Source organism: Triturus cristatus, chromosome 2_1 (genome assembly GCF_964204655.1).
Source record: "Triturus cristatus chromosome 2_1, aTriCri1.1, whole genome shotgun sequence".
NCBI classification, from domain to species: domain Eukaryota; kingdom Metazoa; phylum Chordata; class Amphibia; order Caudata; family Salamandridae; genus Triturus; species Triturus cristatus.
Window position 1 is genome coordinate 603708382 of NC_140581.1, and position 26981 is coordinate 603735362.

General features: G+C 45.7%; 1 protein-coding gene across 2 annotated transcripts in view; it reads right to left on the minus strand.

The window, feature by feature from the left end:
- Nucleotides 1-26981, minus strand: part of LIX1 (limb and CNS expressed 1) — a 744382-nt gene that overhangs the window by 55525 nt on the left and 661876 nt on the right. For both annotated transcript variants that reach the window (XM_085632538.1, XM_085632539.1), the window contains one exon: nt 20928-21005. In XM_085632538.1, coding sequence (XP_085488664.1) covers nt 20928-21005 — 78 coding nt within the window. The remainder of the gene's footprint in view (nt 1-20927; nt 21006-26981) is intronic.

The following is a 26981-nucleotide window of genomic DNA, read 5'->3' on the forward strand; positions in this document are numbered from 1 at the left end:
AGATGGGTCGGAAGTTCTTGAGGTCCTTAGGGTCAGCCTTGGGTTTTTTGAGTAAGGCGTTGATCTCGGCGTGCTTCCAGCTCTCCGGGAACGTCGCGGTCACTCCACGTCCTCTAGACACTGGAAGATCCCCCTCAATTGGCCTACAAGTACAGCCTAGGCCACCGACCTGGCGCTCCCTTAGGGAACCCTCCAGGCCCTGAGACTGGGTTTCAGGCCACCGTGGGACACACCGTCCCACACTCACTCCGTCTCTACGGAGACAGGATGTGAGCCCCTACACCCCTCCCAATCCACTGGGACCTAGCTGGGCTACACTGAACCTCTTCCACCACACAGGACCGGAAGATACCCCAGCCACTACTGTTGGAATCACTCCCCAATGCCTCTGCAGGCCCTCTAGCACACAGCCAGAGGTCCACCTCCCGTGCAACCTCCTTATCACCAAAAGAACTCACACCCAATCATCCAGTGCAACACACCACTCATCCACACACGCCCCCCAAGACTGGTGAGACAGTTCCTTACTGCCCCTGAATCTCAACCTGTACCCCTCTTACTGAGTACCAGGTACCATACTCTGGGAACTGGGAATGGGACTTCCTGCACTGGACTCCATATTGCTGCCACCACTGGATCCCACCCTTACTGGTGAATCCAGTCACCTCAACTACACTCAGGGGAAAACCTACCCTCCCGAGCTAGCTTTTTCTCCTCCACACTCCCTCTCTTCCCTCCTATCTACCCACGCCTCTCGGGACAGGAAAAGGGATGGGACACTGGACCCAGCAAGGGACTCCCCATCTATGGGAATCCCCTCACCAACTGGCGTCCCCGCCCTGTCATTTTCTCTCTTCTGCCACCAAACATAAAAGCGCAGAAAACACCATTTATAAAAATGACACTCTTGAAGAGAAAACAAAATGGCGGGGGGAGAACCAGTCAGGCCAGACCCCCCGCTAGGAACAGGCTTCCCTGCGGCCACAATCTCGGCTCCGATCTGCCTCGCCGCACTAATGCAATCGGAGCCGCAGTTTCCTTCTGAATCGGGCGACCGGTCCCGCCACACTATCATAGCGGCAGCCCTCCGGTGATTTGATCCTACTGGCCGGATGGTGCAACGTGTCTTCGGGAAAGCCAGGGCCACAGATCTCCCCCCTCAGATCGTACCTCTCTGTGGTGGTGTTGCCGGGTAGCCTGTCATATGCTTCACTCCAGCGCAGTGTAGCCAGTGCGCTGGAGTGAACAGGGTTTATTTCCGGGTGCCCAGGCTCTTATGCTCCTGTCGCGATTCGGAGGGCCCAGTATCTTCTTTCTGGCGTGGGGGAATACTTTCGTACAATCCTCTGGGTTCCGGACCTTCTAGGGCCGGCCGACACCACGGTTACAGGCCTCTCTCTGTGCAATCCAAGATGGCCGCTCGCCTCAGCGGAGCGCCTCTTCCCTCGCTGTCCCTTCTCCAATTACCTCCAGGACAGGCACAGTGGACCGTAGAAGATCGTCAGATGGAGCGTGGGATACACAGGGTCAGAATACTTTTGTTTCTGTATTGTAGAGTACACAGGATGCTTCCGTATGATATCGCTGACGGGAGCTTCAGCGAGGCACGTCTAGTCCACCATTTTGCCTGGCCACGCCCACCCCGTCCAGTACTCTTGTATGTGGGAACATCCCCAAAGTGTGTGGAAAAAAGTGCCATCGACGTTGTTGCATCTCAAGCAGTTGGGGAAATTTGGCCTCCCTATTTTGTCAAATAGCAATGGTCATAGTACCCCCTATGTAGTATATTCAGTTCAATAAGCCTGAAGCTTGTTTTGATTGCAATTTCCTAAGAATGCTTTCTCCCAATCAAGGTCTTGCATCACACTCACCTCTTGTTCCCTTATGGCCCACAATCTAGTCAAGGTGTCTAGTCTATTATTTATCATTGTCTGGTAAGTGAGGGAAACTACCTGACAAGGGTTCTGACAGATCACCAATCATGTCCTGCTGCATTTAGTGATGTTCCTATGCGCAAAATGCATCCTCAGATCCATTTTGGACGTGATGGTGCATTTTGCGCTTAGAAAATAGCACTAAATACCAGGAGCAATTTGGGGGGAAATCCTACCCATGAGCACATTTAGTGTGTTCTGTTGCATTCAACACTATTTATTAGTACCTGGTGCTCCCTTCCAATCACACTGGATATCTGTCCACTTCAAAGAAATTCCTCAGCGTGCATGCATGATCGTCGTGGGTGCTGAGGTGGGGGGTCAAAATCATTAAAGATTGTCCTGGGGAATCCGATGCGGGGCACACGCTCTCCAGAGCCATGCAGGGACCTTTCTCCATTCCAATAATATGTACTTACTTTTAGTCTATTAATATGAACATGCATTTGAGAATCCCTTCCTTCAGAAGTAATGCACATAGTAACACAACGGTGCACAAGAATATTTGGTGGCTGAGTGTGATGACTTTCCCATGCACCTCTGTAAAGTGAGGTATGGCTAGCCTCCAGTGGACTGGCAAACTGAGTGCGCACTGAACTACCAACAGCAGATGGCTAGGAGATGGCTGCAGGCGAGTGAAATGGAATGTTGGTGTTCATATATGTGACCTAATAACGGGTCTGTATTGGCTTGAGTTTTTTTTTTATATCGGGCTGAAGGCAGAGTCCGCCTCCTAAATTGAAGCCATCCCGACAGTTATGTAGAGCGATTACAGGCATAGACATACCACACTACTCATACTGTTAACTATTATTCACTAAGCACATGCAAACATAGCCTTGCATTACAACAAATGCATGTTTTTGCCCAGTAATGAAAAGTAAAAAAGTGGTCAAAATCTGCAGTGAAATCAGTGTATTTATAATCACTTAATATTTGTTCCAGTGAAAAACAACACTTTGAAATGCAAATCTCCTTCTACATAAGGCTCTTACGAGTTGAGGTGCCCTCCTTCATATATGGTAAGCAGTCCCATCTCTGACAGGGTTTAACGCACAGGTTTTTTGGATACCTAATGGTCTTATGCTAAATCTTAAAACAAAACCACTCACATGAAAAAATATAAAAATTCCTTTTGGCAGGCTTTTTTGCATTTTTATGGCCACCTTGGGATGATTCCCTTAGCCAGTGATCGCTGCCAGACACAGGCTGATGGTCGAGCTGTCTAACCACTGAATTTACCACTGCCCGAAAAGTCTCCAATGTAAACATACAGCCAACCACAAACACTTTTAAATATGTGATTTAACTTGAAATAAAAATAGCTTTTTTATTTTCTTTTCCTTAAAAAAAAAACATAAAACAAAAGAAAGACACACATACACTGATCCCGGGTGGGAGAACTTTCCTTAAAGCAGAACTCGTTCATAATTCGAAGCAGTGGAAGCTGCCTGACTGCCGGACTAATCTCCCATCTGCCTTTCCTATCAATGTATTTTCCCCAGCTGTTTTCATTTACAATTTGTTTTGTGGCGGGCACGCTTTTAAGTTGATGCTAGCAATTGCTTGCAAGTTGTTTATGGACTACATTTTGGCATTTTGCACCGGCCAAATTGCACATTTCATTTTATAATGAACCCCTGAATAACACATTTCTACAATTAATGTTATTGTTCCAAGGATTAAATTCCCCACCCCTTTACCCTTCTAAGCTCCATGTATTTTGTCTTCTACTCTCTTGAAATGTTTTTCTAGTAACTGATGTAACGTGTAACTGATGTAATTTTGTAATTTCTGTGGAACCTTATGTAAAGCGCTCTGATACCTCCGGGTCTAGCCAGCGCTATATAAAACTCTCAAAATAAAATAAAATAAATAAATAAAATACATTTTCAGGTTGGTCACACTGTGCACCCATCACTGGGCTGTCCACCCTTATTTAGTAAATTGTATGCCTCCTATTGTAATTATCAAAAGCAAACTCAACCCACTGAGGTGCACATCCGGGGTTCAAGGTTGGAAAAGAGATCTGGGGGCGTATTTCTGGTACATGGTCGCAGTTTGTGGCTGATCATGGTCTGTTCCAGCGTATGGTGTCCCATTACCAACTCCAAGAATTAACAGGCATTTGCAATAACATCAGTCTCGCCTTTTGGAACCGTATATGTACATTAGCCTGGGTGCTGAAGCATCTACTATTCTTTAACATGGTGGAATGTAAGCACCAAACTTCGTGACACGCCAGGTAAGGGAACACATGGAGAGAAATATTGCCTTTCAGCAGGAAATGGTATAGTCCAAAGCTCTGTTTTTAATATAAAATCAGGGCCTTTGGTGGTCATATTACTGAAAATACAAGATTGAAAAGAAAATTGTCGTTCCGGTGCTCGTGGAAGACAATTTCTACGGACTGGAATCTAGAGAATGCTAAAGTGATTCTGGTATTTTACTGACCTCTGCTGGTCGTTTTCTATCAAGAAAGTTAAATAGAGGTAGTTGCCAGAATTTTTTTTAAAAAGAAAATCCCTCAGCAGAAAGCAATTCTGGTATTTTACTGACCTCTACTGGTCCTTTTTTATTAAGACAGTTAAATAGAGGCAGTTGAACAGAAAAAAAGTCCCTAAGCGAAAGCAGACAAGTCCTAGGGCTGATCTCCAGAGCCCACAAAGTACATACACATACTGAAGTATATACAAGAGGTCTTGAATGCTCGACCTAAAAATGGAGGTGAGCACAGGACGGAAACATGTAGTGGGGATTCACCAACCACTCTGTAGATGTACCTGTGCCATAAACCCACCCACCTTCTCCTCCAACTGGGCTTCAGGTGGCCCGATCAGGGGCCTGTGTGCAAGTTGCTGTTATGGAGCTGATGAGGATGTAAACCCTACAGTATTGTTATGGTTGTGCATGGGCACCCCACTTTCAATGTGGACAGGGACGAATGACTCCTTTGGGGGAGGGTGAATGCAGTCTTCGATAAACTGCTTTTACAAGTTATGGCAGCACTGGTACCTTGAAGAAAAACCTGCTGCTTCAGGGTGGCTTATCCTTCTATGGCAGGACATTGGATCCCCTCCTCCTTTAAATGCTTCGGTTAGCATCAGACTGACACCATCGTTCCAAAATACTGGAAACCAAAGTTCAAGAAAAATCTGGAGCTAACTCTCCCCAATACAGTGTATGTGAAACACAAGGTATTCAAAGGTAAACTAGTCAGTCAGTAGTTGAATCCGCCTGGTCAATCAAAATAAAATTGCCAGACTTTCTAATTGCAGATCTGCAGCAAAGTGAAGTTCAATCATTGATGTATGATTTGTGGCGAAGACCATTTATACTAGAGTTTCTGGAAGATGAAAACCAAGAAACCAAAATGACGATTCCTTGCCTCAACTGGTGGAGCGGTCCTCTGACTTTCACACTATCGTTATCATTCCCAATTCATCCTCTTGGGTTTCAAAGGAAATGTTCCCAGACGTACACCTAAGTCAAGACTTTGTGTAGACCCTGGTTCCAATGACTCTCCTGGTTCCTGTCTTTGGATGCAAAAGATATTACTCAAATGCTTTCAAACTCAGATGTCCTTGCAGACCCCACAGGCTTTGCCCTCTATTATTCTGAGAAATATGTGGCCAGTCCTTTGATGTAACAACTGACAGGCAGAGGCCATAAACGTGTGAATGCGTTTGATCGCAGACAGACACCTTTTGCAATGCACTTAAGCAGAACTTTGATGGAATGACTTTCATATTGCAGCACTGTTATACATGCAATATTTAACAAGAACTTAAAATCATAAATGGTCTGTTCAGCCAAGGCTATGTATATGCTGTGAATTCAGATTTGGTAATATGTTTTTATCAAAAGCTATAAATTCAGAGTTCTATTACATTTTACACAATTGGAATATTTTCTTCAGCAGGATATGTTTCTATATGTATGTGTGACAAAGGTAAGCTTCACTCCAATTTTCCACTTCCCATTTATGTTGCTGTGCTACGATACAGAGTCCAAGAGCCTAAGCATGTTTAACAAGCTGTGGCCACTGCAGAGGTCAAAACACCACAAGCGCAATTTAGAAAGGTAAATCTTCATGCAGAGATCTTTGTGAGAATAGAATTATTTATACGTTTGGGCTTAAAACTCCACCTAAATGTAACTAACAAATAACGAGAAGATATAGCCACCGATTAACAGGCTTATGTGTCACCACTCTCTTACATGCTGGGAATGAGGGTCAAACAACTCAAAATATGGTTGTAGAATTACTACTAGTGACCTTACTGATGCTTTTTAGATTTAACTTGGCCAAATGTACTTCTACAAAACCTATGCAAAGACCTCCACCTACTCTATGTAGAACTATGAAATAAAGAGAATACGGAAAAGGAATCACCTGAGGGAAATATTAGACATTAGATTCTCATCCTAAGAGGAAGCACATAAATACATATCAAGCTCTAGGCTCTGCTTTTTTTCCTTCGTGCTGTGAGACGTTGTGGAGCCAGACATTAGCTACATTTGTGTTCAATATCTGTGTGTGTTATGAGATGTATTTGAGTATATGTAGAGTGGTGTGAGAGGAGTCATGTCTTTATAATGCATTAACTTATTAAATAGGGCCGGATTCTGATGAGGCTAGGAAGGCCTCCTAATGACATTTGCTCTGTCCAAATCGGATCGGGAATGTGTCTTTCTGACCGACTCGGAAAATTTTCCGACCTACCCAGTACGATGCGAGTTAGGCGTTAGGAATATCCCAATCCGCACCAGACGGCATTTGGAATGACCGGGCCGTATGGAGCAGAATTGTGCGTCTCTATGGGCCGCATTTCAGAACAATCGAGTATGATGCTGGATTTGGACAGCCTTTCCGAATTCATCTGCCCACTTTGTTGTAGATATTCTCTACTTTCCAGCCACTCCCTGTTGACACTTCCACATTTACATCTAAAACATAGTAGTTAAACCCACACTTGGCAGATAACCCTGCACATGAGAAATAGGACTAGCATAGGCATAGATCTGCACTCAAGCCTTTTGGGATTGCATTTCTGGGTATGTGAAGTAGTATTAGAAGAGTACTAATATAGATACTCAGGAAAACCTTTCTGAATTGTCCCAGGATGTTCAGAGCAAGACTGTGGGGGAACTTTGAATTATTTTTTACTTGAAGCCACCAATGGGACTGTGGGAGAGACCTGCTTTAGTGTGCAAGGATTGGGCTTTGGAGTTCTGTTCTGTTTAGACAGTGCGGGAAAATGCATTTTATTTTTAGTTTTATGTAGCGCGAACTAGACCCGAGGCATCGGGTTTCAGAGCGCTTTACATGAGCACCAGTTTCGTTACAGATGTTCACATTAATTTTTGTTAGGCAAGGGGAGATTAAGTGATTTGCCCACAATCACAGGATGTTGAGCGTCGTTGCCGATACTCGGACCTGGTTCCCCAGCTTCGAGATCGACCGCTCTAGCTGTAGGGCTTCATTCTCTCCCCATTGACAATGAAGAAAGAGTGCACCATGCTACTTGACTGGGTTTGAATTGCAATCTCTAGTGCCAAGAAACCTACATGGAGGGGTCACCCAATGTTGCGCCTAGCACAGTGCAATATCTTTGGTTGCTATGTTATTATTTGTTGGTAAATGTGACCCTTTGTGTTTGTTATTCTTTTAAAGATGAATTGTTGAAATACCTAAGAAATGAAAGTGAATGTTAGACTAGCTCACGTCCTCAATTCTCATTACAGCCAAAACTCTTCCAAATCCGTACTTTATTGACTAACCTATGAAATAAATAATCACACATTGTACTGCTTGGTCTTTGGTGACCACTTATTCTTACTAAGTAAGTATTTTATCCTTTTATATTAAATTAAATTAAATTATATTCTGTAAAATGTCACTTTTCAATTTCTTTATTAAACGTTTTATGACAAAACCATATTTTGTTATCAAAGTATTAAACTTAGTTTTCAGTAATTGCAGAAAGCATAAAGGAAAGGAGGACCGCAGTATCTAATTACATCTACAATAGAGAAACAACACAGCGAGGAATGAATTATAAGGAACAAAGACCCATATGTAGCAACACATCCTCCCACAGACACAAACCCTTTAATACATCAGGGTCCAAGTCCCTGAGATATTCTTAAACACTTTATTGCACACCCTTGAGAGGTTCGTGGGCAGCAACATCAAGGGAATGCCTCAGAGGTGCCCTTTATCCTGGTTATGTACAGTTGAACATGGTGTATGTGCTATAAAATATAGGGGTGTGCGAAACTCATGTAATTACCTCCACTGTATTTATGTATAATCACCACAACATTACTCATATTAACATGAGAAACATAGTCCAGCATTTGGTGCCATTTTCTTACCACAAAAGGCACCCGCTTGTCTCTAAAATGGATGCAAGGATGCATCTTGCGCTAAGAAAGCAGAGCTAGATGCAACAGAACACGAAGAGCAGCCCCCCGCAGCCGCTTGCGCTCTCGAGGTTTGTTGTTCCTGTGCTCCTGATGTAGGTCTATTGCCCTAAATTACTCCCAATTACTCGAGTAGGCATGATTGCATAATGTCGGCAATTTTGCATCACAAGAGTAATACAGCATTACTGCAATTACTACTAATACTATGTAATTAAAATTGCTCCCAGGCCTAAGATAACACAGGGGATCAGTTCAGTGCCGAATTAACCCCTCACATGACTTCCTGCAGACTTCTAGTTGGAACACCACTAGTAATAAGGAACCCACATCACTTTGCTACTGTAGTATCTTTTGAGAGAAGAATGCCACCGTGTCTGCCAGCAGAACCTTGAATACAATTGCATCAGCTCCGGTTTATAACAACTCACAGTCAAATAATGCAATGAATAGATGACCTTTTCATATTCCTTTCACGTGGACTTTCTTTTTCTGCTGGTCTTCGCCCAAAGTATCTCCTGGGTCTGAGGGAACCAGGACTCCAGGCAGAGGGGAGCGAAGGAGGTTTACCATGTAAAGGGTGTAAAGGGGGGTACAGCAGTAAAAAGGATAATGGGAACTACCCTGCATTCCATGAGCTTCAGAAGGAAATGTACTCTTTCGTTATATCCTAAAATCTATGCCTCTGCTTTGTATGTATGTATGTATTTAATGGAAGGGGGTATTGGAGGAGCGCTTCTTGTGTGTAGTGTTTAGGTCTGGCTATAAGGTGAAATCGCATGTGCTGCACAAACATGATACAGAGAACAGACTGCCCCCTGCACAGCTCCAACAATGAATAAAGTCGTCATCCACCATTTGCTTCGTTTAACTTTGATAGCGATGATTCAGTTAGATAGCCCAGAGTCATGCATTTGTATTTTTGTTTATTTGTAGGTTGCGCTCTAAATTTAATATCATGTACATTTGGGAATATCTTATTGCCTGCCAATATTTTAATGAATCATTAGCCCCTTTTCATGTCACCAAGATGACATACTGTTCTGTCCAATGTATAACGTCAAGTGAAGAAAACTGAAATCTATAATAGAAGGAAACAGAAACATCTTAATTTTTATGTAATCAAATTATGTAGACTTCGTGCATTACTGAAAATTTGAGAGTACTTTCAGATGTGATCTCAACTCCATGAGAGAACCTCGCCTTCTGGAGCGACTGGTAGAGCGCTCCTGAGAGAAGTAGTCGCTCCAGAAAGAGATTAGTGTCTAGAGAGTTTGTTAAGTTCAAGTCTAGTTAAGTTCAAAGAGTTCCTGCTTCTAGACCCGCTTTGTCCACCATCTTGACGTGGCATATTCAACTGTAGCACTTTGTGGGTTAGATATTCTATTTTTAAATGTGACTCTATTTTCATGTCAGTAACCGAGGATCAATTCTTTTTGGATGAAGATGTGAGTCTTGAAGAGGGTTGAGCAAGGTTCGAGACACCTCTGCAAGAATGGTGTTGTCGAAGTCCGACTGTAAGATAATTATGGACCAGACTGCAGTTCTTAGCTTCGTGGCTGACAACAGAGATTATTTTTTTTTTGACAGAGAGGGAAAGCTTGGAGCTTTACCATTTTTTTATTTTACATAATATCATAAAAAGTGAAGAGCAAAATATTTCATAGGAGGAAGGTAAGGAAGGTGAGAAGTGCATATCTTTAAGATTGAAAGACACTACATTAAATTTGTTCTTTTCCGCATTGTTAGAGATTACCTACTTTCCTGGTGAATGGAGACTCAATCCCTCAATTGGCAAACTCAAGGGCTCAAGACAGAAATTCATAAGCCTGGGAGAGAAGATGGACCCCATTGGTACCTCACAAAGCATGCAGCACAGCTTGATGAACAGCGAATAATCTTCACCAAGTGGGATTGGTTGGTACGAAAGAAGGGGACCAGTTCAGAACACTCTAGTGAAAGTCCATTCAGCATTCCAAGTAATTAGCTGGTATTTATTTAGTGTATCAAAAGTCACCATGACAATTAGTAGTACGCGGAGGCAGGAGTCTCCCTAATCCAATAGTCAGGACTCATTATCAAAGATGTTTAGCGTGGCCACCTAAATGCAACAGCCGGATTGGAATCCGGATTGGTGATCTGAAAGCAGCTGTTCCTTGATACTGATGCACAGTGAAGGTGGACTAAAGGTGAAGAGTTGGTTTAAGCATTTTCATAAATCACTATTTAGTTGCCTTCAAAAGTCTCCTGTGATGGGAGTGGTGTACAGAAATAGGTCCTCTAGCTGTGCCTCACCAAAAAAAGTGCATTGGGCCAGAGTGCATCTGGGGTGGTCTTTGTTCCAGTGCAAAGTTGACATGTCCCAGCAATTTGCTTGAGTGCTCTTGTTGTTCAGGGTTCAAGACATACTTGCTCATGGCTTTCCCCCATTTTTAACAGACAGGGTAAACCATGATGACAGGGAATACTGTAGAGAGAACTAGCCAGTAAGTACAAATCATTTTCATTGTTTCTTATTTTCCCAGAAAAAAGGCAGCATACTGCTAAAGTTGTGTGTGAGTTGATACGTGCATAAATAAAAACAGAACATATATGCCTTGAAGCTGGTAATTATTGCCACATATAAATACCTTGGAAAAAACACTCTGCCTAAGAAAATTCCATTCATCACTTGATTAACACTTGCACGATCTATTAAGATCCATTACAGAAATAACAGCAATAAAAACTTAGGGCTCGTCTGACTGAAAAGAAACATGACCAATTCTCCCTAGTTAGGTCTCGCGACCTGCGTTGCACTGCGTAGCAGTGCTCGCGCAGGCAGAGTCCTTTTGTCTGGGATTCCGAAATGGACCCTGGAATCGCATACGCTCGTGTGTGTGCGATTCCTTTTGTGCTATGCGATTGGCCATAGCGTGCGTCTTTTTATAAAAGGCTGCATGCAATTGGCCAGAGGCGGGCGCATTGCTCCGCCCATGGCCTATTGGTGGCTATTACGCGCTTGGTGCGCATAATAGACACCAATAGGCCGTCATGTGGTTTCAATTATCGTGCCTAGACACGGGCGCGATAATTGAAAGCACAGGGCTCGCAGTGGCGCGCGCGCACCACTCGCGGGCTTTTTTTAACGCTTTCCATGCCGCTTGTTCTTTCTGCTACCTCTTCAGGCTGAAATCCGTGTTGTTAGAATGTGCCGTCACAAAGCATAATTCCAGTTTTACCGTCTAAATTAATGGTGGCCGTGCTATCCCGTTTGTTTTGCCATACGCTATAATGTACGTTCCCTTTAATGTCGTTTTAAATTTATTTATTTTTCGCCCGCCCTCAGGTTTTTCTTTTATTTTCCGTCTTAATGAATGTTTTACCGTATTATTAATGGTGCCACACTTTCTTGTTTAAACTGGTGACCGGTACCACCACTCGTTAGGACTGATATTGTTTTTAGGTCGAGCATCAAAGACGGCAGATGACGAATAATGATCCGGTTGTGTCAATTTATTAACATACACTATGTCTGGTTTGTAAATAAGTACACTTATTGTTTAAACTTAATTAGTAGCTAACGTATACTGATTAGTTTGTGTACAAGCTACATGTGCAAGGGTGTTTTAAGTTGGCCGCAACCATCTTAACATAACCACAGGTGTTGCCAATCCCTGAGGGCTTAAAAATTGTGTCTTTCTGTCCTGGCGCGAATCCATGAATCTGCTTTTGGCTAAACCACGCTGCTTGCTAGCTAACAGCACATGTAAGTGAGACTGGGGATCCTGCAACGATTTGTTTATTTGTACTGTTTCATGTACATAATTTTGTCGGCAATATACTGCCTGAAACCAATTACCAAAAGGGAATTGCAAGTATGTCCTCTTGGCGAAAACATAGTAAATGTGGCCACCTTGAAACGCTACCTTGCATGCGATAGTGACCGCGATTTAACGTAAGTATTCTTTCATTAGGCAGCAATACACTGCTTGTGTTCACCAAAAGGGAAGCGAAAGTACAAACTCACTGATGGAAAAGTAGTGAATATGACCGTCCTTTTCCCTTAAGATGTTTTCATAGCTACTGTTGGACTTGACCCTTCTGGCAAGTTCACCCCTAGAACTTTTTGCAGTATCCTAGCCTTTTTCCTGTGTTGTACTAGTGGTTTTAGGTCTCTAGGCGCTTTCACACTGTGTCCCAGTGGAAAGCGCGTGCGCTCTGTGTGGTTGAATGAGACTGACCTGCCCTCCCATAGGAATGCATGGGGGATCTGAGTGACCGTGCTAGTTCCTGATGCGTGGGGAGTGCAGGGTTGAGTTTGATATGTGCAAACTCGTGAGAGTGAATACTGCGCAATGATGTGTGCGGTGTTACTGTAGCTAGTATAGAAGCGCCACTTCTAGACACTGGCATAAATGTGCAGTGACTGTCTGGCGTGTGATTGGCTGGTGGGCCTGGATCCAGGAGTCAGGATGGGTCTGCCCCAGTGGTGGGTGGAGAGAGCTGCATGTTGATGAGTGGGAGGAGTACACCTGGGACCTGACTAGGGATGGGCTTTCCCCACACAATGCTGGCTCCGCCCCCTGTGGTGCGACTGATGACCCTGGCCTGTTCTGTGAATAGGGAGAGGGGCTGAGCAAAACAAAGTGCTCAAGAACCAGTTGCATCTGGTTCGCCCCTTCCCTGCACCTTTGGAAACAAAGGATTTGGTGTATAAAAGATGGGCTGTGACCCCATGAAAATTTTCATGTTTTGTGGACTTGAATCTGCCAGGGGCGTGCTGCTGCTGGGGCCCAGGGGAAGGCTTGACTCCCTGGGCCCTGCCCAGCCCCTGGCTACCTGGAAGACCTCTGGGACCTTTTTGGATTTATTTTCTTCATCTCCAGGACCTTTGCAGCACTCTTCTGCGCCCTGTGAGCGCTATGCTGTATTTATTTGTTTCCCCCAAGGAAAGGGGAATACGTGGGATCTGTGCAGCGCTGAGCTGCCGTCTTTGGTTCCCGAGGGAATCCCCAGCGTGGGGATTCCCCTGTCCTGCCTTTAGCGGGAGCCCACCCCGCGTTTGTGCCTCTTTAATTGATTAATGCTAAATGCGGGAGCCCACCCCGCCTATTGCGCTCTAATTAAGCGGGTGCCCACCCCGCATTGCCGCCGATAAAGAAGAATCACCGCCGCGACCCGGAAGTCAGGCACGTCTGCCTGAGACATGGGCGGGGCAGCAGGACACGAGTAGAGGAAGTCCCGCGGCCCCCGCCGCAGCCGCATGAGAAGTCCCGGTCCCAGGAGAGGGACCGGGTGAAGGAGCTGCGGTGGAGAATCCAGGTGGGGCTCCTGTGCGGAAGACGGAGCCCCGCGTGTTGCTGCCCTGCCGAGACCAGGAGAATGGAGGCCGGTCCCGCAGCAGAGCAGAGTCATCCACGTGAGAGGCGCCTCCGAGAGAGAGCCGGTGAGTGTGGGCTCTAAGGGGGTCCGGGCCGCATTTTGCTCCCGCCGAGGAGGGAGCCGATAACTGTTCTAAAGTGCCGGTGAAGGCACTGAGTGTAGAGTTCTGGGGCGGCCCCGTCTGATAGCGGGCCACTCCAATGGGGGCATAGTTGTTTACAGAGCCCTGTGAGGCTCTAACACGTGGAACATTGTTGGTTAAAGGGCCAGAGGGGCTGTGAGCATTTTCAGTGCCCCTGTTTGGTGCTGATTTCCACAGCGGCGCCGCAGTTGCGGGCCGCTGCAACAGCTGGGGCATGATTACTTTTAGAGCCCAGTGTGGCTCCAACGAAGGGGACATATTTGTCTTGAGAGGGCCAGAGGGGCCCGTGTCCCTACCAGTTTGGCGATTTTCACAGCTGCCCCAACAGACAAAGGGCAGCTGCAACCTTCTGGAAATTGTTCCAGAAAGCACCTTGGTGCCAGGCCCCATTTAAATCTTCCCAGCTGCCCAGCAAGTAGTGGGCAGCTGCACCGTTTAGGCGCACAGTTCTTTGGGGCATCTTTTGAATTAGGAGTGAGACGCACTCCTTTGCCCCATACTTTCCCAGCTACCCAGCAATTAGGGGGCAGCTGCTACGTTTAGGTTCTGGCGCAACCTGGACCCTAATGTAATTGAGGTGTTATTGTGATTCATGCTAATGTGATTGGGTGTTAGGAAATGTACTGTGTATAGCATGTTTTGCGCACCCCCTGTTTTATACCTCTAAATGTGGTCATTTCTGCCTAGGAGGTTGTTTTACCTGTTTAGGGTGGTGCTAGTGAGATTATGTCTCCCTGTGTGATGTACGCCCCTAGTGTAGTTATACTTAGGTGGTTAGGTCTAATGCGTTAGACTAATGAGAAATTGCATAATGTGTTTATGCCCCTGTGATGGAAGCAGGATAGGTTTTATACCTGATGCTAGTGTGATGACGCTGAGGTCATTATTGCGCCAGTAGTTACTGGTTGTGCTCTACCGTGCTAATTTGTGTTACAGTTAGTATATGTTCTATATGTACAATTGGTGATTTGTGCTGATTCTGACAGTGGTCCATGTGGCCCTGTCCCATGTAAATAGTCCCTTGTAAAATTCTGCCCAGTGCCAGTTGGCACTGTGTAAATTGTGTGAATATTATCTAATGTGTTTTGGTATAATACAAAGGCTATTTTTATATATAACCTTGTGTGGAGTTTCCTTTGTGGTGGGCCTTGGGTGTTGTTGCTGGGTGCGCGCGCAAACGCTTTACACATTGCCTCCGGGATAAGCCTGACTGCTCGTGCCAAGCTACCAAGGGGGTGAGCAGGGGTTATCTTTGGCGTGTAACTCCCCCGCCCTGACTAGAGTGGTGGTTTCTGCCTGGCTTTGGCGCAAGCCCTAGCCAACCAGAAATCCCATTTCTAACAGCTACTGTTCCAAGAATTTAAACTAAATAATATCGCATCGGCAGCTTCAAACCATTTTGTTGTTGCTTTTGTAACTGATAGATATCTTGCACACTGTGATACACAAAACCTACAGCCCTCACTGTGATTACACCATTATCGAGGTGCCTTCCACATGTGAGTGCTAGGTGATAACGCTCATCATTCCTGGTTTGTCTCCACATCCATTAATTTGAACACCTTTCCTCGGACTTTGCTATCAGACAGCCGTTTGTGTTCATGTTAATATAGAACTCTGTGACTGCCTGTGCCTTGCATGAAAGACAGTAATGAATGCGATCAAAGACATGCTTGTTTGTGTTTAGGATTAAGACTGCATTAGCGCAGTTTTGTATAATGTGGCACTGCGTCCTATATTTACTGCATTCACACGGTGAACGTTGTACGAGTTTACGATTCACTTTCCTCTTTAAATATCTAGAAGGCTTTGGCACAGGCAAATCTTCGTGGCCTGCTGTGGGTTAAAATCTGAAAAGTCTGTTGAACCTGAGGGCTGGGAACTTCATCATCGTGTTATCCTGGACTCCCTGTCTTTTTTTTCCGCTTCCTTCTTTCAACAACAGTCAGTGTTTGGGTCTCCTGCTCTGCAGTTGCCCCTCCCCCTCACTTTCTTCGTCTGTCTCGCTCCTCCTCACTTGCTGAAAACTCTAACTTCAACAAACACCTCTTTCCCTCTCTTTCCTCTGCTTTCCTTGCTTTGTCCCCCTGTGAAATGTATCCAAAACCTTTTGCTGCAAGTGTCGACTTTTCCAGACATTTTTCTATTCAAAAGCGCAGCTTCGGCGCAGTGAGAAAACAAGAAAAAGTTAAGAATGCAAAAAAAACAAGCATTGGCATAGCCAATAGGTCTCGCTTTTGGGACCTTATAAGTATTTCGTTTTGCAGCACAATATCCTTGGTGCAACAACATCAAGTGTTGCATGGCTAAACACTTATAAGGTACCAAAGGCGAAACCTATTGGCTATGCCAATGCTTGTTATTTAAAGTCATGTGTAGAAAACAAATGAACAGCCGACACGTGTTTTGCCCACAGGCCGGCAGGCCAGGGCTTTCTCAAGGCTGATTTTAAAAAACAGTGAAATTATACAATTATAGGGTAGTGAAAGGAAAGAGAGAGATCAACAGATAAGTCATACACAGTAGAAGGCGGAGAGAAAGAGATGTGAGAATACAGAATGAAGTGATGCAAATACGAGTATGTGAGACATCAGCATATATATATATATTTATATATTTTTAGGGTAGTGAACAGACAGAAAGAGATCAGAGAGTGAGTCATACACAGGTGATAGAGGAAAGGAAGAAGAAAGAAAAGTAAAGGGATAAAGTGGAGAGAAATGGGTAGAAAAAAGAAAAAGAAGGATTTTAGAATTGTAAGTTGCACCCAGTAGAACATATTGTGATTGAGGAGAATATTTTTAGAATAGAAATGAAAAACAGAAAGGTTACGACATATCAGAGTGGGTCACAGGTGAGCAAACAAATGGGCATATAAATACTAGCGATAATTGAGAAAGCGTAAGACTCCTCAGGTGGGTACATGAACACTCGTGAATACAAATAATTGTTATGCAATTGTAAAGCCCATCTGGTGGGTTGCATGAACATACGAAAAAACAATCAGATTACAGTTATGTTCGGTTTTGTCAAAAATAGATTATATACATTCCAGTCATGTCACATGGAGGTAACTTAAAAAGAAAAAATCAAGTAATGTTGACATTTAGGGTAGCGTGGAGCCTAGCAAGAAAAAATTCTACAGATGGTGAATTATTTCAAATCATCATTGTCTATACATTCTGTATGGACCTCATCAAGGACATATGAAATAACAGTTGTTAAAAATTTCCTAATATCACGTGCTTAGTGTTATTTCCGGCATAAATTGAATTCAATTTACCAGATGAGTGTCTTTGCGTTGGTTGTGTTAATACCTGTGAAGTATGAAAGTCAGCGTGTGAGCCAAGGAGTCACAAAGATAGCCAGTAGGGATGAAAAGAAAAAGGCGGGATGTGATGGGAGTGAAAACGGCGAACCTATGTGAGATTACACGGGGTGTGCAAGGAGGGGCAATTGCTAGGCCCAGTGGCAGCCACGCATTCAATAAATTGGTTGAGAGGTATCCTTGCGTCCCTTTAGGGAAGGTATAATTAGCAGCGTGCAGTTCGCAAGAGATGGAGAATTATGCGTCCGAAATTGAGGAACTATAACTAGCTGATTATAATAATTGGGCCGCATGGGATTAAGATAAAATGTGTCTCTTAAATGAAATGGGGGAAGAACGGCATTGATGCCTAAATGCAGGCGCAAGACAAAGAACACAGGTTAAGGAGTTAACAAGTCTCCAGGTGGGGGTGAGTAAGCGTCATGTGGCAAGGTAAACTCCGAGCGCTGATGTAGGGACAGAAAAAGTCACAAGTACTTACAATCGATAATCCGGAAACGTGAGTAGGTGCTTCTTCTATGAGGCGGGTAAAATGCAGTCTGAAATAGCTGGCAGCAGCTCCTACCGTGTTATTTATTATCACACGGATACCGGAAAAGAACAAAAACAGACGGCACAAGGCAGAAGATCGTAAAAGTGTCAGGTCATTGGACCTGCTAGAGCGGTTCGAGGCTGCAGTCAGATTTTTGAAAAAGGAGATGTGATTAATTACACCAAACGAAATAGGTCTAAAATTGTAGCCAAACAAAATTAGATAATAATATAATTTTATTTGGGTGGGGAGAAAAAGTAAAGTTATCGGAGAAGGGTGACATTTGCGTCTGATAATAATCGGATGACGAGACAATGCAAATATGTGAAACGGGCCGCATGGGTAAGAAATGAAATGACCTCGTAGGTAAAGTGAGAAAAGAGCTGTGGAGTAAATCTAATATATTGTAGGTGAGGGGTAAGTAAAGGTCATCAAGTAAGTGTAATTTGGCTCGATATGAGTGATGGTAAAAAAGCAAGGGTGGAACTAAATGGCGAAGATCTGATGTGGTAACAGAAGGCCATTTAGACAAGCATTGCACGGCCGTGAAAGTGATCGATCGCGATCAAACATCAAAGCGGCCGTGCGGCTGCCAAAGTTAAAGTAATCGCGTCAAGCGCGCGCACCCACGCACATGCACTGTATCGCTAGGCTGGCCTGGTAGCACTTTTTGGAGCCCTCTCAATAAGTCTCGCAGAGCATCGCTTACGCGATAGCTCAGGCGAGACCTAAAAATCACTAAATGAAGCAAGGTATAGTGGTCGCAAAGTGGCCAGATTGGTTTTATTCACAACCAGGGTAAAGGTAAATATATTGTTCCTGCTTACATTTCAGATGCTTTAATCTCGCATTTCCTCTGGGTGTTTGCAGTTTACAGGATGTTACCATTTTTTTTCAAGGCAGCATATTACTCTTCTCCCTTCCCTGATCACCTAGTTCTCATTTTCTGGTTCTCCAGTGCCACCAGGTCATAGGAATGGCGATGTGGATATGAAAATATTATCACTCCACTGCATACAAAAAAACTGAAGTAAAAAACATTGTCGTTTTCAACACCAAGAGCTCTAGCTTTCACTAATGCGAGACCTATTGCATTGGAAATGCTTGTTTTTCATTTGAGATCGACATGGTAATTTGCAATCTAAAGCAAAATACTGTGTTGACAGATCTACAGAGGCCATACAGTCAAGGGTTAGATTGCCTAAAAAGGTGAATCACTAAGGGACACAGCGACCAAAAGTAACGCCAAAGCTTGGGTATTCTAAAAAAGAAAAGAGCCACTGGGAAAAAGGTTACTCCAGTGCCAGCACAAAATGCACAGTGTTATCTACTTATTAACATGAAGCTTGAACAACCCCACCAACTTAAACCTCTCTTTCAGTGTAGGAATAAGAATTCCCTCTATGCAGTGCCGCATAGCTATGCATCCACAGGGAGGTTTATGGTTGGCCAAATAGGTTTAGAGTACAGGTGGAGGACAAAAGGAGAATGCCTAGGTACCAACTGAGTGTGATGCGGGAGCCAATATCCATCTTCAGTAACCACACTTTTGGCCATTTGACCTCAGCAAAAGGCCAATTTTAGGAGTGCCCTTAAGTGAATGTAGATGATGCATTTCTTCAGAAAGCCTACAAGCACTTTCAATATTGGTTTCAGGAGGTAACACTACCTGAGAGTTAGGTACATAGTAGATGTCTAGTTCAGCAACCCCTCTAACAAATCATGTTTTAATTGAGTAGTCTAGACGTGTTGCTATTGTTCATGTTTTCTTTTTACATTTCAAATTAATTTCACATTTAGGTACCTTATTTCATATATACTAAGAAAAGACACGAAAACATAAAATACAGTGCGTTTCATTATGACCCACCACCAGTGAATCAGACAGTGCATTCTTAAAAAATAAACATAAAAAACAGATTCAAATTGACTAGGCCAGTTCCACAATTGTAATCCTTTTGGTTCAATGAAACCAGCTCTGCTTAAGATACAAATAACCACTGTGGACTCTTAGGGTTGAGACCCATGCCCCACCTCTCCCAAAAGTGGTCTTTCCTTTGGTCATCTGAGTTCTTGTCCGCTCCAGGCAGTGGTTGTTGATATCGAAGTTACGATTATTGCAGCTTAATGCGTTGACTTGGGGAATAAAAATGAGATCTGCGTCACATTTTTAGTCTTCTGTGAAATAATTAGGCAAATCTAGACGCCTTTTCCAGTATTTATGGTCTTGTCTCCTTTCAGGCAAACAAGGTTCTTATCCATTCAGGGATGTGCGTGGATGGGGCACAGCCTGACGTTAGCTCGGCCTCCTTGATCATTTCCTCAGTGAGTATTGGTTTAAAAGAGGGGAGGCGTTCCTGAGTTGCTAATAGGGAGGGCTGAGGGAGGCCCAGTCCCAAACAAATAAGGTCATTAAGATACTATATATTGTAGTGGGGGATCAAAGTACAGGAAGGCCCATCATTTTGTTCTGATACTCCTGATGATTGCCAGTGGATAAACGTAGGCCAGGAATGCTTGGCTATCGGGTTCGCTCTGCCTGGTTGGATAGCTTACCCCTAAATAGTCAACAACTTAGTAGGAAGCTGACTATGCAGCCTCTGGACCAGTGTTTAATTTCAGGCCACTGCAGCTTGCACCACCCAATGCCCCTGCCAGGTCTGCCAAGGACAGTACTAATACAACTACCAAGCATCACATTCATACATGTGTGAAAATTCAGACTATTCCAGGTCCCCAAAGCTATAATAATGTCATGAGCGGCAGGTATTAGTAATTTTTAATGCATATTAATTTAATAAAGAACTGTTGTTGTGCACTTCAAACAGAGCCACCATGTGGCAGACTATCATAAGTGCCGGTGTTGACAATTAAGTGCAAGTGCGGAGCACCAGAAACCCCCAGCTCAAATTAAGCACTGCTCTGAACATTCAACAGTTCCCTTCACTCAGACTGCTCTTGGTATCAAATATTCTCACACAGCCATACATGGATACCTTAGTAAATCAGGGCAGCCATCTGTAAAAAGTAAAAACTGTAAGAGAGAACCAGATAATATATATGGTGTTCGCATGCAAACATAAGTGAGATGTAAAAAAGCGTCAATTACATTTTTCAAATGAGGAAATACTTAGGATTGGTAGCTGAGGTATCAGCACCAGTTTATAAAACAAGCACTAAGCTCAGTCAGCATCTTACCTGGCGGGAGCACTTTGTTTCTCGGAGGGCTTTTAGGCTTCCATTCCAGTGCAGGAGCTGAAAGACGATCATCAGTTCCTATGACATGGAAGATCAGAAATTCAGTTTTTCAGTGCTTGAAGTTTCTGAAGCATCATATTTACAATTCATTAAATAAAAATTGAATTGTTTGAAGTTAAACTTCTTAGGGCTAAGGGCCTAATTTAAAGTTTGGTGGCCAGGCTACTCCATTACAAGCGTGATGTGATGGCCATACTATTAAAGCATACTTAAGTGCAATAGGATGTAATGCACTTGTAATAAGGCGGATGGGATTTTCATTATATTTGTAACAGGGTATCCCGTCCCCATATCTCTGTATCAGGCCCTCAGTCTTGGTAATTGCTAATGACTCACATGCTATGACAAGTTGCCATTTTAAATAAGGAACAGTCCAAGGTGTCCATTTAGAAACATAAAAGAGTGACATTATATGATAAAGAAATTACAAAACATAATTTTGTATGAATTTTATTATAACTTTTTCTTCTTAAACTGTTAAAGCTCTCCCACTGCTCATCTAGAGCAGAGATCTACAAACTGCGATCCGCCACCCCTTGGGGTCCTGTAGCTTCATTTCTTTGGGGCGAACATCCTTTGGCAAAGTAGATGCTGCAGCAACTTTGGGACAGAAAGTGTTTTGGAGGGATTAGAGGAAGGGCAGTAGTGTTTGTAACTGAAGATAGCTTGGAAGTGGGCCTTATTTGCTAGGTGAATTTCCAAACTGTCTTCATGTACACAGAATCTTTCAACTTATAGGGGCATGGTGAGTGGTAGAGGTGACAGTATTACTGATGCCACAGAATGCATGGGCACCAGTGGCGTAACAAAACATGAGGGAGCCCCCCTGCAAACTACCTTCCGGGGGCTCCCCCGACGCTCTGGATTCAGTTCTGAACTCTCAAGCCAGGGACCTGTCAGTGCCGGAGGGGGGGGGGGGGGGGGTCTGCACCATGGGGGCTTTTGTTACACCCCTGAAGAGCGTCCCACCAGAGCACATCTGCCCACAGCTCCTTGAGTCCTTGAGTCCTTGGAGAGATGAGCCAGAGGAGGCGAGTGAGATGTGGGGGCTCAATGTTTTAATTTATAAGTAGGCCGGGAATACTGACTGCTGGGGGTTTCAACAAACCATAAGATTAGGGTCAGGAGAAATACTTGTTAAGGGTTTTAGGTTTACGGTATGCGATGGCGCCCACTAGTGTGAACGTCTGAGTATAAGAATGAAAGTATAACGGTGCAAATAAGGACGAGGGGAAAACAAACCCTAAACCCCCCAAGTAGACCGAGGTCTAAAAACAATTAAACATGAGATGCCTATGCACACGTCAGTGAGTAAATTTCATGAGTACAAATAATAGTGGAGAGAACAAACAATTCAAACAACACTTAATGAGTCCAAACAAGTGTATCTTTCTTGGTTTAATATGGTTCCGTTGCCCAGCCAACACGTGTTTCGTCCGGGTGTGAACCCACGACTTCTTCAGGGCTACAAAAACATACAAGGATACAATGTAGAAATAATTGCAGACCAACATACAATGGTAGTTCACAACGTAAAGAATGTCGGACACCGCGACTGTGAGTAGGTACATTAGAGACCCATCAATAGGAAATCTGTCCCATAAGACAGAGAGAGAAAGGCGCCTACAAAGGATAGTGCAGCCTAGAACGTGACACCCTAAAGCCGGTGCATGACAATATAAAACACATCATAGAAAATACTACAACAAAGATCCTATACATGCAAATACAAGGTTGAGTACACATCAGGAAAGGAAGAATCAATACATGCGTGGAGTAGTGATCATGATGGGTTATTGAGTATTACGGGCTATCAATAATCATAATACATTTGGATTAGTGGACTGCTGGCGTTTAAAACACCCCACGCAGCTGCAGTACACTTTCCACTCGGGAGCCCATGGTAGTCTCTCACGACTAGACTATGTCCTTGTCCCGGCGGCCTATGTTGGGAGGGTGGGAGAGGTGCGCCATTTGCCACGGGGTATTTCGGACCACTCCCCGCTCCTACTGCACTTTGACGTCTTTCCGAGGGGTGAGGGTAGGGTGGTCCCAATCAATCCTTGGTACCTGCGCGACCCCACCATTCGCGCTGAATTGATTAAATCCCTTCAGCGATATTTTGATGAGAATGTGGGGTCCGTGCCTTCGGCTGTACCGCTATGGGAGGCCTTCAAGACAGTACTCCGAGGGGAGGCCCTATCCCTTATTTCCCACGCCCGGAGGCGCGAGCGGGAGGAGGTGACCCGGATGGAGGCTGAAATAGCCGAGTTGGAGGGTAATTTAGAAGGTGGGGTGACGGATGCCGCATTACATGTCCTCCAACTCAAGCAAGCGGCCTATAGGGCCCTCGTCTCGGAGGCGGCCAGGGGCCTCAGTAGAGAGCAACAGGGGCGACTGTATGATGTGGGTGATAAGGCTGGTAAACTTATAGCGTGGTTGGACAAAAAAGAGAGAGCGAATCGTGTGGTCCCGCTGATTGAGAAAACGGATGGTGTGTGTGTAACTGAGCCAGAAGAAATCGTCTCCTGTTTCGCGGATTATTTCCGTGGGGTGTATTCCCCGGTGTCTCCCTGCTCGGAAGAGGATTCCCGTGCCCTGCTTAGTGATATCGCGCTGCCGTCCCTTTCCGGGGATGACAGGGTGTCGTTGGACGCCGCTCCCACCTCCGACGAGATCGCCCTCGCCATACGCTCGGTCGCTTCCGGCAAGGCCATGGGTCCAAATGGTCTCCCTATCGAGTTGTACAAATTGCGACCGGATACGCTGGCACCCCATCTCCGGGCTATGTTCCTGGCGGCACACTCGGTGGGCTCCCTCCCGCTGGACCAGCGTCTGGCTACAATCGTGGTCATCCATAAGGAGGGGAGACCTCGGGACCGGGTTACATCCTATCGGCCCATTTCGCTACTGAATGCGGAGCCCAAGATTCTCGCCAAGGTACTGGCCAATCGGCTGGTCGGCGTGGTGGGCGATTTGGTTCATCAGGACCAGTCTGGCTTTATTCCCCATCGCAACACAGCCCTTAATCTGCGGCGTTTGCACGGTGTGCTCGCACGTGCCCCGTTCATACGGGAGCCGGCCATTTTGGCGTCTTTGGACGCCACCATGGCGTTTGACACGCTTGAATGGCCATATATCTGGGCGATGCTTGCGAAGTTTGGATTTGGCCCAGGGTTCATCAGTTGGGTCAAATTGCTGTATTCGGGCCCATTGGCGCAGGTGGTGGTGAACGGAAGAGTATCGGCTCCGTTCGGGCTGGGCCGGGGCACACGGCAGGGCTGCCCCTTATCGCCGCTCCTCTTTGCACTTGCCTTGGAGCCCCTGGCGGAGTGGCTGCGGTGGGAGCCTTCCATCCGTGGTCTCCGCTGGACCCCTGAGTATGAGGACCGCGTATCCCTATACGCTGATGACATCCTCTTGTACCTAGCTTCCCCACGTAAATCACTCATAGTACTGGTTGATGTTTTGCATTCATTCGGTCGTAACTCCGGTCTGGTCATCAACTGGGCTAAATCGTGTGTGTATGTTCTCTCCGGGGAGGCTCCTATCCTCCCGCGGGGCTGTCCGATCCAGGTCGCCCCGCAGGGATTTAGGTACCTGGGGGTCTTCATTACTCTGGACCCGGAGGCTCGGTATGATCGGAACTTGCTTCCCCCCCTCCAGCGTTTGAAAGAGGATGTCGCGCGCTGGCGGCGTTTGCCGCTTTCGCCGCTCGGCCGGGCGGCATTGTTTAAAATGATGTCGCTGCCGCGTTTCCTGTACGCGTTGCAGAACACTATGGACCTCGTCCCAGCGCGCTACTTCCGCGAAGTGGAGAGTTTGCAGCGCCGCCTGTTCTGGGACGGGAGGCCACGTATTGCCCTGGCTAAGCTGACGCTCCCATGGTATGACGGGGGGATTGCCCTCCCGGATATTAAGCGGTACTATTGGGCCTCCCAGCTAGCTGCGATTAATCAGGGCCTATACGGGCCCGCCTTAAACCCGGCGTTTGCAATGGATAGGATGCTACTTCCAGGTGGTGACCATAATCGAGCGCTCTACTCTAGCGCGCCCGGCGCTCGCCTAACGGGCCCCACGCGAGTCATGGTGCGAGTGTGGCACGCGGCCAATGCAGCTATGGGGTGGAAGGACCGTTTGACCCGGGCGTCACCACTATACGCGTCTGAGCGGTTGGGCTCCTTGTGGACCTCGAAGGGCTTTGAGAAGTGGGACTTAATAGGCATTAGCAAAGTGGGGGATCTCTGGACGAGGGGAGGATTTAAAACGTTCGAGATGCTGCAGACGGAATTTCAGTTGCAGGGCAGCGAGTACTTTCGGTATCTGCAGGTCCGGCATGCGCTGGGCTCCGTCTTTCCGGACGTTGCCTCCATCCCGGAGTGCTCCCCCCTGGAGGATAGAGTGCTGGATGGACACGTCCCTGACAGCACGATCTCACTGATCTACAAAAAACTGATCAACGACCGCTCAGATTTGTTGACTGCCCTTCGTGGGGCTTGGGTAGCCGATGGGCTGGAGCTGGACGACGAGGACTGGATCTCCGCGGTGGCCTCCCCGAAAGAGGTGGCCATACCGGCCCGCCTTCGTTTCGTCCAGCTCAAGATACTCCACAGGGTCTACATGACGGGGCCAAAGCTCCTGCGTATGGGCTATGCTGAGGACGGTTTGTGTAAGCGTGGGTGTGGTGCGCTGGGGACTTTTCTGCATATCTTGTGGGAGTGCCCGGAGGTGGAGGGGTTCTGGCGTGGTGTGCATGAGGTGCTGCGAGTGGTCACGCATGTGGCGCTGTTGCCCGAAGCGAGGAGATGCCTGTTGAATGTGTGGGAGCCTACCGATTACTCGGTGCCGCAGACGTGGTGGGTGACTCTGGGGTATATGGTTGCCAAGCGTGATATTGCCCAACTGTGGGGATCCCAGAGGCCCCCGACTGTCTCGGCCTGGAAGGAACATATGGATTGGTGCATGTTTCGGGAAAAGGTGGTGTATGTGGCGAGAGGTAAGCCTGTGACATGGGTGAAAGTATGGGGCCCCTGGAACGCCTACCGCGGGGGGAATCTGTGCTCCACCGTTATTGCCTGATCCGTCGCCGGCCCCGTCCCCTTAGCCAACTCATCCTCCCGGTACCTGGGCATTAGGTGTACCCAGCCCTAGTTCTGATCTCTCCCCCCTCTTGAGATTCCTATGGATGGCTAGGATCCCCCCTCTACGGGAGCACGTGTTGCTATTTCCGATTGAGGATTGCCTTGTGGGTTTGTTTGTATTTGTCGTTCTTTAAGTTTAAAATGTAACCGTATAGTGGGGTCTGGATAGTGTGGCTCGCAACGATGATGTGCATGCTCAGCCGCAGCACCATGTGTTTTATAAATGTATATCGTATGCTCCTTTCATTGCTAGCGGCCGGCCGGAAGGTTGTAGGCCCATATTTGTATATTTTTGAGTCTTGTAATAAACGGTTTCAAAAAAAAAAAAAAAAAAAAAATAATCATAATACACTAGTACTAATAATCGTTAGACACCAGTAAAAAGTTTAGTTGCACTAAACGCATGGTCTAAAGGCGGTTAGGATCCAGTAGAATCACCTCGGATGACCATGCGTGAAAAGGAGAGAGAGGGAAAGGACAGAAAAGTGAGTAAGAATAGAGTAAAATAAACCTCAATCCGATCGTATTCATAGGTGATTAAGCCAAAAGTAAATCTTACCTAACAGGCGAACTAGGCAAATGTAACTGATCTAAAATCACAAGAAATATTTTGGACCTGATTAGTAACTAAAATAACAATCAGTCTGTCAGGGAAAAAAAAGGAACCAGCGACAACAACGAGCTCACCTCTCCGCCGCTTATACTTCCGTCCCGGCTGCGTGGGAAAAAGTGAGCAATATACACTCAGACAATGTAAGCACGGGTAAGTACCCCTTCAGAGTAAAGACCTGTGAAAAATATAACAAGGTAGGTCAGCACTGTGAGAAATAATTCCCTGTGTCAGACCACTACT